Source organism: Erpetoichthys calabaricus, chromosome 3, assembly GCF_900747795.2.
Source record: "Erpetoichthys calabaricus chromosome 3, fErpCal1.3, whole genome shotgun sequence".
In the NCBI taxonomy this organism is placed as follows: domain Eukaryota; kingdom Metazoa; phylum Chordata; class Cladistia; order Polypteriformes; family Polypteridae; genus Erpetoichthys; species Erpetoichthys calabaricus.
In genome coordinates, this window is record NC_041396.2 from 18,710,069 (window position 1) to 18,722,740 (window position 12,672).

Sequence of the window (12,672 nt, forward strand, 5' to 3'; positions counted from 1 at the left end):
AAGAAAATACGAACACATAACTCCAGTTCTTAAATCCTTACACTGGCTCCCGGTTAAGTTTAGGGCAGATTTCAAAATCCTTCTTTTAACATATAAAGCCTTAAATGACCGAGGTCCGGCTTACTTGTCTGAACTTATCATGACTTACAAACCAGAGCGCTTATTAAGATCTCAAGATGCTGGTCTGCTTAATGTTCCAAGGATTAATAAAATAACAGTGGGAGGTCGAGTATTTAGTTACAGGGCCCCTAAACTGTGGAATGGTCTGCCTGCTACTATAAGAGATGCCCCTTCAGTCTCAGCTTTTAAATCCCGGCTGAAGACTCACTACTTCAGTTTAGCATATCCTGACTAGAGCTGCTGATTAACTGTACAGACTGCATCTCTGTTGTTAGTCATTAGCACAAAAACATAAGTAACATGATAGTTAGAATTGGATACTAACTCTCACCTATTCTGTTTCTCTTCTCAGTACTCAAATGTGGCACTTGGTGCCATGGCTCACCTGCCAAGTTGTTTTGCCCACCTAAGGTAAAGTCATCCCTGATGGAGGATCACAGGAATCATGAGAAAGAGGGGTCCTTTCATCGGATTGGCTGGCCCAACACTGTTTCAGCAGTGGAATGGCCAAATGGGGGAGGCAGCTCGATGGATGAGGTCTCCAGGAGTCTAAAATTATCCAAATCTTATTATGTGATATCATCTACTGTTAAATTCTGCTCCATACTTCTAAAAAATTTTTTATTTTTTATTGAGGATTTGTTCTGTTCTGTGTATTGTATTGTATTGACCCCCTTCTTTTGACACTCACTGCACGCCCAACCTACCTGGAAAGGGGTCTCTCTTTGATCTGCCTTTCCCAAGGTTTCTTCCATTTTTCCCTACAAGGTTTTTTTGGGAGTTTTTCCTTGTCTTCCTAGAGAGTCAAGGCTGGGGGGCTGTCAAGAGGCAGGGCCTGTTAAAGCCTATCGCGGCACTTCCTGTGTGATTTTGGGCTATACAAAAATAAACTGTATTGTAACTGTATTGTATTGATCAGTGCATCATTAGTCGATTTTGCTGTTATGAGTGTTAACAGATATTAAACGATTGGGGGAGCATGCCTCTGTGTCTCATATCATTTTCTCCACACTGACTTTGGATACAAGGCATCTGCATCTCTGTATTCCATGCGCAGTGCATGACAAAAATGTAATTGTGTGCTATCAGCATACAGGGACGTGCCAGGGATGTGTCTTTTTCGCCGATGATGCGTCAAGTATACACCTGACCTCATGTAACTTGCCTTAAGCTTGCCCAGCATTTCTCAACCTTTAAGTATTTGCGACCCGAGTTTTCATAACAGTTTTAATCGCTCCCCCCTAATATTTTTTTTGAAACCCTAATAAAATTTACTCCTATATTTTTTGCTGCTGATACACTGCTACAATTTTAAAATTTCCCTACGAATAGCGAAATTACGTCACAAACGGCAACATTTGCGCCCCCTTTTTTGTAGGGGGGCACACCCCACAGTTTGAGAACCGTTGAGCTAGCCTAACCTCAAGTAACCTAACCTGACATTAGAATAATACAAACACCACATAATTTAATGGTAATTATTGAAATACAATAATACATTAATAACAACATTAATGCTGTAATACATTGGGATTTCAATGCTATTCGATTTAATGTATTCTAACACTATGGAAGCTCCATCGATAAAGTGTGACATTGTTAGTCAGGATGTTGTTAATCGAGTCTCGACTGCAATTTACTGGCTGCTACAGTTTTGTGATAAATCCAGTGGTTGTTATTATCCTTTCAAGGCTTTTTCCGCCAATGTGCTCGTGCCCATTGTAGGCATTTTCTGTCATTTTAGTGTGAATGGAGATACTTTCGTAAATGGTGTGAAAATGCCAGTGTGGACGGGGATTATTTACATTTAAAAACACTACATCAAAATGAAAATGTAGTAATGTGAATGTAGCCTAACTTTAAAGGAGAACACCAGAGGTACTGATGAGATACCAGCTGAATTCTCTTGAGTATCCATTCTAGCAACAGCAGTTCACAGAGGAGAACATCTGGGGCTTCGAGGCTTACCAGGTGGCTTAACTCCATTGAGGCTGCATTGTTTTTAGAAAAGCTTATGTTTTGTGAAAGAGGTCAAAATTCCTTTTTTTCATTACTCAAATTGTGCTGGCATAAAACTAACAAATCTCTGAATACTTACGGACGCTCCATACTTGATAATTTTAGACCAAAAAGTACCATTCAAAAAAGCTAGTAAGTACCCCTGTTTGCAGGGCATTATACAGGCAGTGCTATTTTTCTGCCTGTTGCTACAAACAATGCAGTCTGAATTGTATTCCTTATTTTTATAGGTGGCTGGAATACGATGTTCAGTTAGCCTGCTTGACAAACGTGAGCGACGGCCATGATTTGATGCTGTTCTATAAGGAGAACGAATGCCTAAAGTGTGCAAGCCTCAGTTTATTTCACAGTCTTTGCTGCCACCTGGTGGTAAAACCAAACAGTACTCTGTAGACAACTTTTATTGAAATTTGAAAACAGTTTCAGCATTATAAACATCTTGACGTCAACATTTGTCAAAAGCCACAGTGAAAGAGTTAGATCATTAGAACAATTTGGACGAGAACAGGCCGGTGTCAGACACCATTTCTCCATTTTTGTGTGCTGCTCAGTACAACACTTGATCTGTTTTTCTGTATGCATATGCTTTTCAATTAAAAAAAATACATAATGTCGCAGGTTGTCAGGATTCTAGAAGTCTCAATCAGGCACTATGTCTTGACAAATTAGAACATCTGAGCAATTTTGACAAGAACAGGCCATTTAACCCAACCATCTTCCCCTAATTTCTTTAGAATGAAACTCTGAAGGAACCCAGAATCCTACTGTCTATTACACTACTTAGTCACTTGGTTCATGCATCATATGTTTCTGTGTATGAAAAGAAACTTTCTAACATTTGTGTAAAAATCAACCTTAGTCAGTTTTCATCTGTGCCCCCATGTTCTTGTTGAATAACTCAATTAATAATAGCAGCTGGGATCCCATTTGCCAACCAGGTACTAGCGAGACATAAAATATAGCAATAAATCTCATGACATGGATTAAGTTAACCTTGGGCTCGGAATTCTATGCAAATACAGTTAAACCCAAGTCAGACTTGAGTCAACATGTAATATTATGCTTTGCTAAGCCAGAATAATTCTCAGGATAGCATTCTGGTTTATTCTAGTGGGTGAAATAATATCAAACTGTAAAAATGTTGAATGTTTCTATGCTTTCTGGCACCTAATGGTAACTTCAAGGTAACTCATCAATATTCATGAGTGGGGTGGAGCCTCCAACAAAAACACAATGACAAATGAAAAGTCACAAAGACAGTTTTAGAACAAAATGAAACTGAGCCATTACTCAAATGTTGCATTAGTGATGACAATGTGAATTGGCCATCAAACACTGACATGAATAATGAAACCGATGCATGATATGGCACTGTATGACTAAACTGCCATGATATGCAGGGTGAATTTGGTTATGTGAAGCTTCACCGTGGTGTGACAGTAGCTGTGTGACAAACAGACAAAATGATTGTGATCAAGGAAAAGGACAAGAAAGATGTTACCCCCCTAAGCACTGTCCACAATGTGTCAACTGTCAATGATCTTGCCAGGAGAAATGTGGAAGTCACTAAGGCTTGTACTATGGTAGCCTGCAATAATACAATCGTGCATCTCAGGCAATAACACTCTACACTCTCATGTGCAAGAAACAGAAAAAACATGAGAAAACTACACAAAGAAGCAAGCTTCTACTGTCCTGACTGCAACGTCAAGCTGTGAATTGGTGACAAAACATGTCACACGATGGACATGTCATAAATCTGCATCTGTGCACCACTGGACACTAGACAGACATTTTCTATTGTATTTATGCTGAGGTTTTGGTATTTCTTTGTTTCTGTTACATGTAATAACATCTAGTTGAAAAAAAAATCACCATTTTTGGTTTGCTTTTCTTTGTAGAAACATAATGGTAAGGACGATACCAGACATTCACTTGCCCCATTTTTACACTGTGTGTGCCACTATGTAGGGAAGAACCAAACATGAATCTTTATAAATAAAAATTCATTGAAATAAATCAAAGACAAGAACAAAAAATTAAAAAAGCTAAGCAGGATTTACCTAAAAGACAAAAAAGACCCAATACTTTATCCAAAAATACAAGAAAAAAGAATCCAGTAACCAGAAAAGAGAAATGCTCACTACAGACTCGCAACATTCTCAATGATCCTCTGCTGGGCCCATCTGCCCCCAACATAAAGGCAGAGCTGCAGCAGTGATGTCAGAGTGGCCCCGCCTCTTGGTGCTCCACCCACCATGTACATTATCTTTCTCTCTCTCTACACACACACATACATACTGTATACCTATACATACATATACATATATATATTGTGGAAAAGGCGCTATATCGACACCGGACCCGACACAGACTGACACCGGAGGCACACAATAAAAATAAATAAACTTTTATTTTCTTTGCCTGAGGGCCACGTCTTTCCCGTGTCCCGCAGGCACAACACAGTCCCACAAGCTCAAACGGCACAATTCAAAATAAATTCTTCTTCTTTCTTTGTCTTTCCTCCACTCCTCTCTGGCAGCTTTGTCTCCCTCCTCCCGACTCTGGCTCCTTGAGTGGTGGGTGTCGGCTTCTCTAATAGCCCACCCGGAAGCACTCCAGGTGATAATTGTCCTCACAGGTGGCGCAATGGTAGTGCTGCTGCTTTGCAGTAAGGAGACTGTGGAAGATTGTGGGTTCGCTTCCTGGTTCCTCCCTGTGTGGATAGCACTTGAGTACTGAGAAAAGTGCTATATAAATGTAATGAATTATTATTATTATTATTATTATTATTATAATTGACCTAAATTAGGCTGCACTTCCGGGTGTAGCCACTTTACAGCCCTGCAGGCTCAGGCTGCCAGGAGGCTCCCCCTTGTGGTGGCCATGGAGCCCAACAGGGATGAGCTCCGGTGTAACACAATTGTGGCCCCGATGCAACCCAGGGGGGTTGCCACCAAGTGTTCCGGGGGATGTAGTGTGCATCCCATGGCCACAATGTATTTAAAATTCTAAGGTCTTTCTGTCTGTCGCATGATTCCTTGCAGACCACAGGGTCTAGAACTTTGATCTTGAACCTAATCAAAAACATATGATCGGTAATATCACAAGATCAAACTGGATTTATTAAAGGCCGACACCTATCTTCAAATCTCCGACGCTTGTTTAATGTTATATATTCACCAGCAAAATCAAACACCCCAGAGATATTACTATCATTAGACGCAGAAAAAGCATTTGATATGATTGAATGGAACTACCTTTTCACTGCATTGGAGAAATTTGGGTTTGGCCCGAATATTTGTGCATGGATCAAACTACTGTATACCAATCCAGAAGCTTCAGTTTGTATTACAGTAATCCCTCCTCCATCGCGGGGGTTGCGTTCCAGAGCCACCCGTGAAATAAGAAAATCCGCGAAGTAGAAACCATATGTTTATATGCTTATTTTTATATATTTTAAGTCCTTATAAACTCTCCCACACTATTATAAACATTTCACGCACAATTATACAGCATAAACCCTTTGTATTCTCTTAGATATTAGGTAAGATTCGTTGAAATTATGTATGTGAACACAGTTTACATACAGTAAAACCTAAATATTATTTTAAAGATATCGAGCGTCTCCGATATCACATATGTTACAGCCATTATGACAGACAGGCCACCAGCAATAAATACGTACAATGCAAGAAAAATTGTATACAGTAAAATGTGTGTACAGCAACACTAAACTATGTACATGTAATAAGTACTGTACGTAAATAATTAATTATGGTTACTCACCAACAATGACACGACGACTTGTCCGATAACGATGAGTTTAATTTTACTGCACTACAAAGGATAGCGTTACAGCTCTTCTAAAGGAGCCTCTTCAGGCGACTGTGTAGCACCGCCGTTGTACTTCTTCCATCACTCTTCAATCCAAATCCCTAAAGCAGATTCCATCCAGACTACTGCCTTATCACGTCCACTTGCAACTCGTTTTGCACCCTGGTTAAAGGACACTGCGGCCGTAGATCTTATATGCTTTTCCTCCTTTTTAAATAAAAAGAATCGTGGACTCATTGATGCTGTAATGGTGTCCTGCAGTGGTATAGCTGTTTCCTTCCTTCAACATATCCAAAACTTTTACCTTTTCTGCAATCATTTGCATCTTCTGTTGGCGCTTGGACACGGCTCCTGCAGCAGTAGCAGTAACGTGCGTTAATGATGAATGAGTGAGATTAGATTTCCTGGTTAATGCAGCACTCCGTCGCTGAGCCAATCAGCAGCACACAGGAACTTAACCAAAGGCTCTGATTGGGTAGCTTCTCAGCCATCCGCCAATAGCGTCCCTTGTTTGAATTCAAAGGCGTCCCTTGTTTGAATTCAAATGGGCAAATCAACTGAGGAAGCACACGTACTGTAGACCGCAGACATCCGCGAAGCAGTGAAAAATCCACGATATATATTCACATATGCTTACATTTAAAATCCGCGATGGAGTGAAGCCGCGAAAGACGAAGCGCGATATAGCGAGGGATCATTGTAATAACATTTGCTCAGACTACTTTAAACTAGAACGTGGTACCAGATAAGGATGTCCCTTGTCGCCACTGTTGTTTGCAATCGCTATTGAACCACTGGCGGTTCACTGCCGAAATTCTTATCAGATAAAGGGGATTGTCAGAGAAGGACTGGAACAGAAAATTTCTCTATGCGCAGATGATATGGTGTTATATATATCAGACCCAGAAAACACTGTCCCCTGCTGTTTTAACAGCACTAACAGAATTTCAAAAGATATCTGGTCTTAGAATTAATCTGAATAAAAGTATACTCTTTCCAGTGAATTCACAAGCATATAATATTAGATTAGACACCCTACCTTTTACCATAGCAGATCAGTTTAAATACCTAGGGGTAAATATTACAAGTAAACATAAAGCTCTTTATCAACAAAATTTTGGCGTCTGTGTGGAAAAAATTAAGCAAGACTTGCATAGATGGTCAACCCTTCATCCCACTCTAGCCAGAAGAATTAACATTGTTAAGATGAATATCCTTCCTAAACTTCTCTTTTTATTTCAAAACATTCCAATATATATCAATAAATCGTTTTTTAAATTAATTAAATTTAATTAAATTTAATTCATTTGGAACTCAAAACACCCACGTATCCGAAGAGCAACCCTACAAAGACCTCAGGCGGAGGGTGGCATGGCTTTACCTAATTTTCAGTTTTATTACTGGGCAGCAAACATACAAGCCATAAAAACCTGGACACAAATAAATGAACATACACAGGCCTGGTCCGCAATAGAAATAAAATCCTGTAGTACTTCTTTATATTCCCTGCTCTGCTCTCCAATAAATGAAAGTTATCGCAAATATACTAATAACCCAATTGTGCTTTACTCACTCAGAATATGGAACCAAATTAGAAAGCATTTTAAGATGGAAAATCTTTTATCAGTGGCACCTCTGCAAGAGAACCACCTCTTTCAACCTTCGCAAGTATATCCAGTTTTTAATACCTGGAAAAGTTTTGGGATTAAAATGCTCAGAGATCTTTATATAGACAACATATTTACATCTTTTGAACAATTACGTTCAAAATTTAACCTCCCAGCTACACATTTCTTTCACTATCTTCAAATTAGAAATTTTGTTAAACAGAAATTGCCCGATTTCCCCCACCTTGCACCCTCCACAATGCTGGAAAAAATACTGCTCAATTTCGAGGAAACAAACACTATTTACGCAATATATAAAATCTTATTAGAGTCCCTACCTTTCAAAGATCCAAGAGGACATTGGGAAGAAGATCTCTTAATCAATATATCAGAAAAGGAGTGGAAGGTAGCAAAGCAGAGAATTCACTCGAGTTCTATATGCGCAAAGCATAGAATTATTCAACTAAAAATGATATATCAAGCTCATCTGTCTCGCTTAAAACTGTCCAAAATGTTTCCAGGGCAGGATCCAACCTGCGAACGCTGCAACCAAGCTCCTGCCTCACTGGGTCACATGTTCTGGGCCTGCACCAAACTAACATCATTTTGGACAAAAATTTTTAAGTGCCTCTCAGACAGCCTTAGTATCACAATCCCTCCTAACCCACTAACAGTTGTGTTCGGTGTTCTTCCAGATGGACTTGAATTGGAGAAGGACAAGCAAACGGTGATTGCATTCACTACACTTTTGGCACGCAGACTTATTTTGTTAAATTGGAAGAATCCTAATTCTCCTCTGATAAGTCAGTGGGAAACCGATGTTTTATATTATTTGAAATTGGAAAAAATCAAATTCTCAGTTAGAGGATCTGTACAAAATTTTTTCAAAACATGGCAGGATTTAATCAATATTATTTTAGAATAAGAGAAATAACTATTATCGCATTTAACTCCCTTCTCCATCTCTTATTTACATAGATATTTATTTCTCCCTTTCTTTTGTTTAATGTTGCCTTATTAAAAAGCCTTAAGCAATTTTCTTTGAGCTAAGCTCTCCTTCTCAGGGGTGGGGTTTGATTTGTCTTGAAATTTGTTGGGTTATAAATTGATCTGTTTGTATGGAATGATTACAATGAAAATTAATAAAATAAAAAATATAAAAGGCAAAAGCATATGATCTTATATTTGCTGAAAAATCAACAGGTTTAATATGGTGCCATGTGGTGTATTGGGTCCACAGCTCACGTCAAAAAGGCCATTTTTTAAAATAAATAATTGCCACACTCGCGACTTAGCGAGGGGGCGTGCTATGTGTGGTGGGAGCAGTTCCCGGGTGATGCGTGATGCAGACGGTCCTCACTTAATTGCACAGGTGAGGAGTTGCCTGCATCTGTAATTGATGCCGGGAGCTGCTAATTGCCACATCTGATCCATGTCCCCATAATAAATAGAAGTGCAAGGCGGATAGGAGGAAGAAGAAAAGGAAAAGATGAATGGAGGTTGCAGGGGAAGAAGGCTGGAAGCAGGTAGAGGAAAGTCAGTGTAGAAGAGTGAGCAAGCGCAGGTTCGCGCTGATTGCGGGCAGCTGAGCAGTGCGCCTGGGTGTTTGGCCGGCACCCCGGGAGCAGTCGATTGTGGTGAGGAGCAGGAGTGACCAGAAGAAGGATGGCTCACCACATAAGGCCAAGAAGGCAACGGGAGTCGAGACTTGGGACGTGAAAGCCCCAGCATGAGGGTCCTGGTCTCTGGGGAGCTCAAGTCACGGTTTGGTGAAGGCCTACCAGAGCCATGGATGGGTGAGGCGAACAGACCAGGCTCCCCTGGTGCATAGTCTGGATGGGAGAAGCAGAGGAGTCACCAGTAGAAGAAAGGCACCAGGCTTTGTGTTTAAAAGGACAGCTTCCAGCCATTGTTTTAACCTCCACCTTTCACTTGTTGTATTGGATTATTTATTTATTTTTTGGAACTGTGGAGCACTGCACTTTTTGTTTGGACATAACTGTTTTCGTTTGCTGGTTTTAATAAAAGCACTTTGCACTTTTTGCACCATCCCCTTGCTTTGTTGTGCCTCACTGCCTAGCTCATCAGTGACATTACTGACGGTGTCGGGTTCAGAGAGCATGGAGCAGAATCCGCATCGCAACATGCCAATCTCAACAAATTGAGCTGGGTTAGTGTGTTTCTTATGACAAACTGATCGAGAAAGTGCCACAGATGAAACAATCTCTCTTGCAGTCTTTTCCTGTCTCTCTGCCTGTCTGTGCACTCATCTTCCATTATATATGCCGTTCTACTGAAGGTGCTCAGAGTAACACACATTAACTGCTCATCCTCCCTAAAATGACCCTGGTTCCCAAATGGACAGAGCAGACTTCTCTACAGCTGTACCCAGGAAGTTTTGCTTTACACACCATTAGCTGAAAGGGCCGCTCACTAATCTGTCCCCAAAAATGTGCCCAACTGAAAGCCTTCATGACTTACCGACCAGCTTTTTTCTTCTTTTTCTGCAAATGATGGTGATTAACAGGATGGCGAGGACAATCAGAGCCAAGAGGGAGCCAACCAATAATTCTGCTGCCAGGAGAGCAAGAAGAAGAAGAAGCAGTCAGTTTACAGTTTTTTTGGGGGGAGACAACAGACAGGGGGCTTGGCTCAACCATACTGCAAAGTGACACACTGGAATGGATGTGGAACAGATGTGCAATCTTGTGATGTTCCTCGATAATTGCATAGTTAGATCTGGACCACCCTATACAAACTATGATTTAACTATTTCTGCTTTTTCAACCTGCTGTGTAGTCTTGTCCGAGGCAATGCATTGTGTAAAAGTTTGTGCTCCTATTAACAGCGCTGTTGTGGTGTGAAATTTTGTATATAAGTTGATAAATATTTTGTATGTCTTTAATTGTAACATAGACAAAGAAATGTAATATTGGTGTTTCATTGGTGAGAAGCTTTCATGTTTAAAGAACCACCCCCCCAGTCTAAAGGACTGACTGAGGAATTTTATGGCAGAGATGGGGAAAGTGCTAAAAACCAGTTTGCCAAGTGATTCTCAGCATGCCAGGAAAGCCACCTAGCAGGAAGGCTACCTAGCTGGCAAGCTTTACTCAAGAAATGTGTTTTTGGGGGCAGATGTGAAAATAAAGCAGTTGGGGGGGATGAGTCGCACCAGAATTCTATTGGTCTAAAGTTCACTGTTAGGGATTGGTTTGAATTAGAAGCCATTCTGTACCACGACCCCCTATTGGCTTCAGAATTTGAACAGAGAATGAATACATCTGTTCCTCCCACAGTCCAAAGACATGCAGGTTAGGTGCATTGGCGATTCTAAATTGTCTCTAGTGTGTGCTTGGTGTGTGTGTGTGCGCGCGTGCGCCCTGCGGTGGGTTGGCGCCCTGCCCGGGGTTTGTTTCCTGCCTTGCGCCCTGTGTTGGCTGGGATTGGCTCCAGCAGACCCCCCGTGACCCTGTAGTTAGGATATAGCGGGTTGGATAATGGATGGATGGATGAATACATTTGGTTTCTTTACCCCTCCTTATCTCTCTCACACCATCACCATGGAAAGGACAACCCAATGAAGAGCACAGCTCAGCAGCCATATTGAGACGGGCACGAGGCCTGTCCTGAAGAAAGCTAGAAATGATGACTTCACTAAAGACATTTAAAGTAACTAAAAGTCTGTGTGCCGCCTGAAACTACACGTCAACATTTATCAGGTTGTATGGTTGCCACTTATCACTTGTACTTTTTTTTTTTGTTCTTTATTTCTTGTATTAGGAATTTGTTCGTTTTCGCATACCCCTTGGGGTCAGAGCGCAGGGTCAGCCATTGTACAGCACCCTGGAGCAATTACAGGTTAAGGGTCTTGCTCAAGGGCCCAGCAGAGTAGGATCTCTTTTGGCAGTGACGGGGATTCAAACCGACAAACTTCGGGATACCAGCACAGATCCTTAGCCACAGAGCCACCACTCCGCATATTGTTATTATTTATGAATATTATTGATAATACAATAATTAATGTAGTAACTTAACTCCTACTTGTCTTTTATTCTTTATACTCCTGCTTGTCTTTTACTCTTTATAATTCCCTGAGGTTATAGATGTGGAAGGGAAGGCGGGGAGAAGTTATAAAGTACAATATCTTATAAACAGTAGTAAGTCTATGGGATTTGAGGCATTCTGACAAAAGCTACATATTAAAAATACAAAAGGGGAAAGCAGAGTAATATAGAAGTCTACCACGACAAAATAGGCATTATATATATATATATATACATATAATAATTAATTACATTTATATAGCTTTTTCTAACTACTTAAAACACTTTACATAGACAGTGGGGAGCCACTTCAACCACCACTAATGTGCAGCACCCACCTGGATGATGAGACGGCAGCCATTTTGCTCCAGTACGCTCACAACACCTTAGCTATTAGGAGGTAAAGCGGTTAGAGAGATAGCCAACTAGAGACAGGGGGTGATTAGGGTGCCAGAATGACCAGCCGTGGTGGGCAATTCAGCCAGGACATTGAGGGACACCCTACACTTTTTGAAAGATGCTCGGTGATCTTTAATGACTACACAGATTCAGGAGGACCTCGGTTTTACATCTCATCCAAGTGAAGGCTCCAGTTTCTTTTGTCTGTGTCATTGTACTGGGGCATTGGGATCCACACACAGACCACAAGGTAGTGCCCCCGATTGCCTCATCAAAGCCTCTTGCATGTTTTCATAGCTTCCCTTTCAATCTCCTATCAGTCAGACTCAAAGACTTCATGTCCGTTCCAACCCACCGTCCACCCCATTTGCCAGGACAGCCTGTTTTGTGACAGCAGTCTGCCCAGTTAGGGGCGGTTTGGCATCTAACATCCTCAGATGGGGTTCCACTGAAATTAATTTTTTTCCCCAATCACATAGCAATTCAATTATTACTCCACAGGTGCTTAGAGATGAACATGAAACAGGACTTTGGTGGGCAGTGGTGCCAGTTGAATCACCAATGTAGTGTGCTGCCTGAAAACCTCTAATCTATTCAGTGCTTTGGAATAGCATGATGTGGAGAGCATTAGAGAAAAGTAACATTAA

General features: G+C 40.9%; 1 protein-coding gene and 1 long non-coding RNA gene across 4 annotated transcripts in view; one reads left to right on the forward strand and one right to left on the reverse strand.

Moving 5' to 3' along the window:
- Positions 1 to 11,104, forward strand: part of LOC127527042 (uncharacterized) — a 216,765-nt gene extending 205,661 nt beyond the window's left edge. Inside the window, exon 2 of the long non-coding RNA XR_007934406.1 lies at positions 10,880 to 11,104. This is a non-coding gene — a long non-coding RNA (uncharacterized LOC127527042). The remainder of the gene's footprint in view (positions 1 to 10,879) is intronic.
- Positions 1 to 12,672, reverse strand: part of LOC127527025 (CMRF35-like molecule 5) — an 83,653-nt gene that overhangs the window by 16,716 nt on the left and 54,265 nt on the right. The window contains exon 5 of one of the 3 annotated variants that reach the window (XM_051924498.1): positions 10,065 to 10,154. The exons of 1 other annotated variant lie outside the window; for it this stretch is intronic. In XM_051924498.1, the coding sequence (XP_051780458.1) occupies positions 10,065 to 10,154 (90 nt within the window). Of the gene's footprint in view, positions 1 to 10,064; positions 10,158 to 12,672 lie in introns of all 3 variants that reach the window. One more of the 3 variants, XM_051924497.1, reaches the window with a different exon arrangement.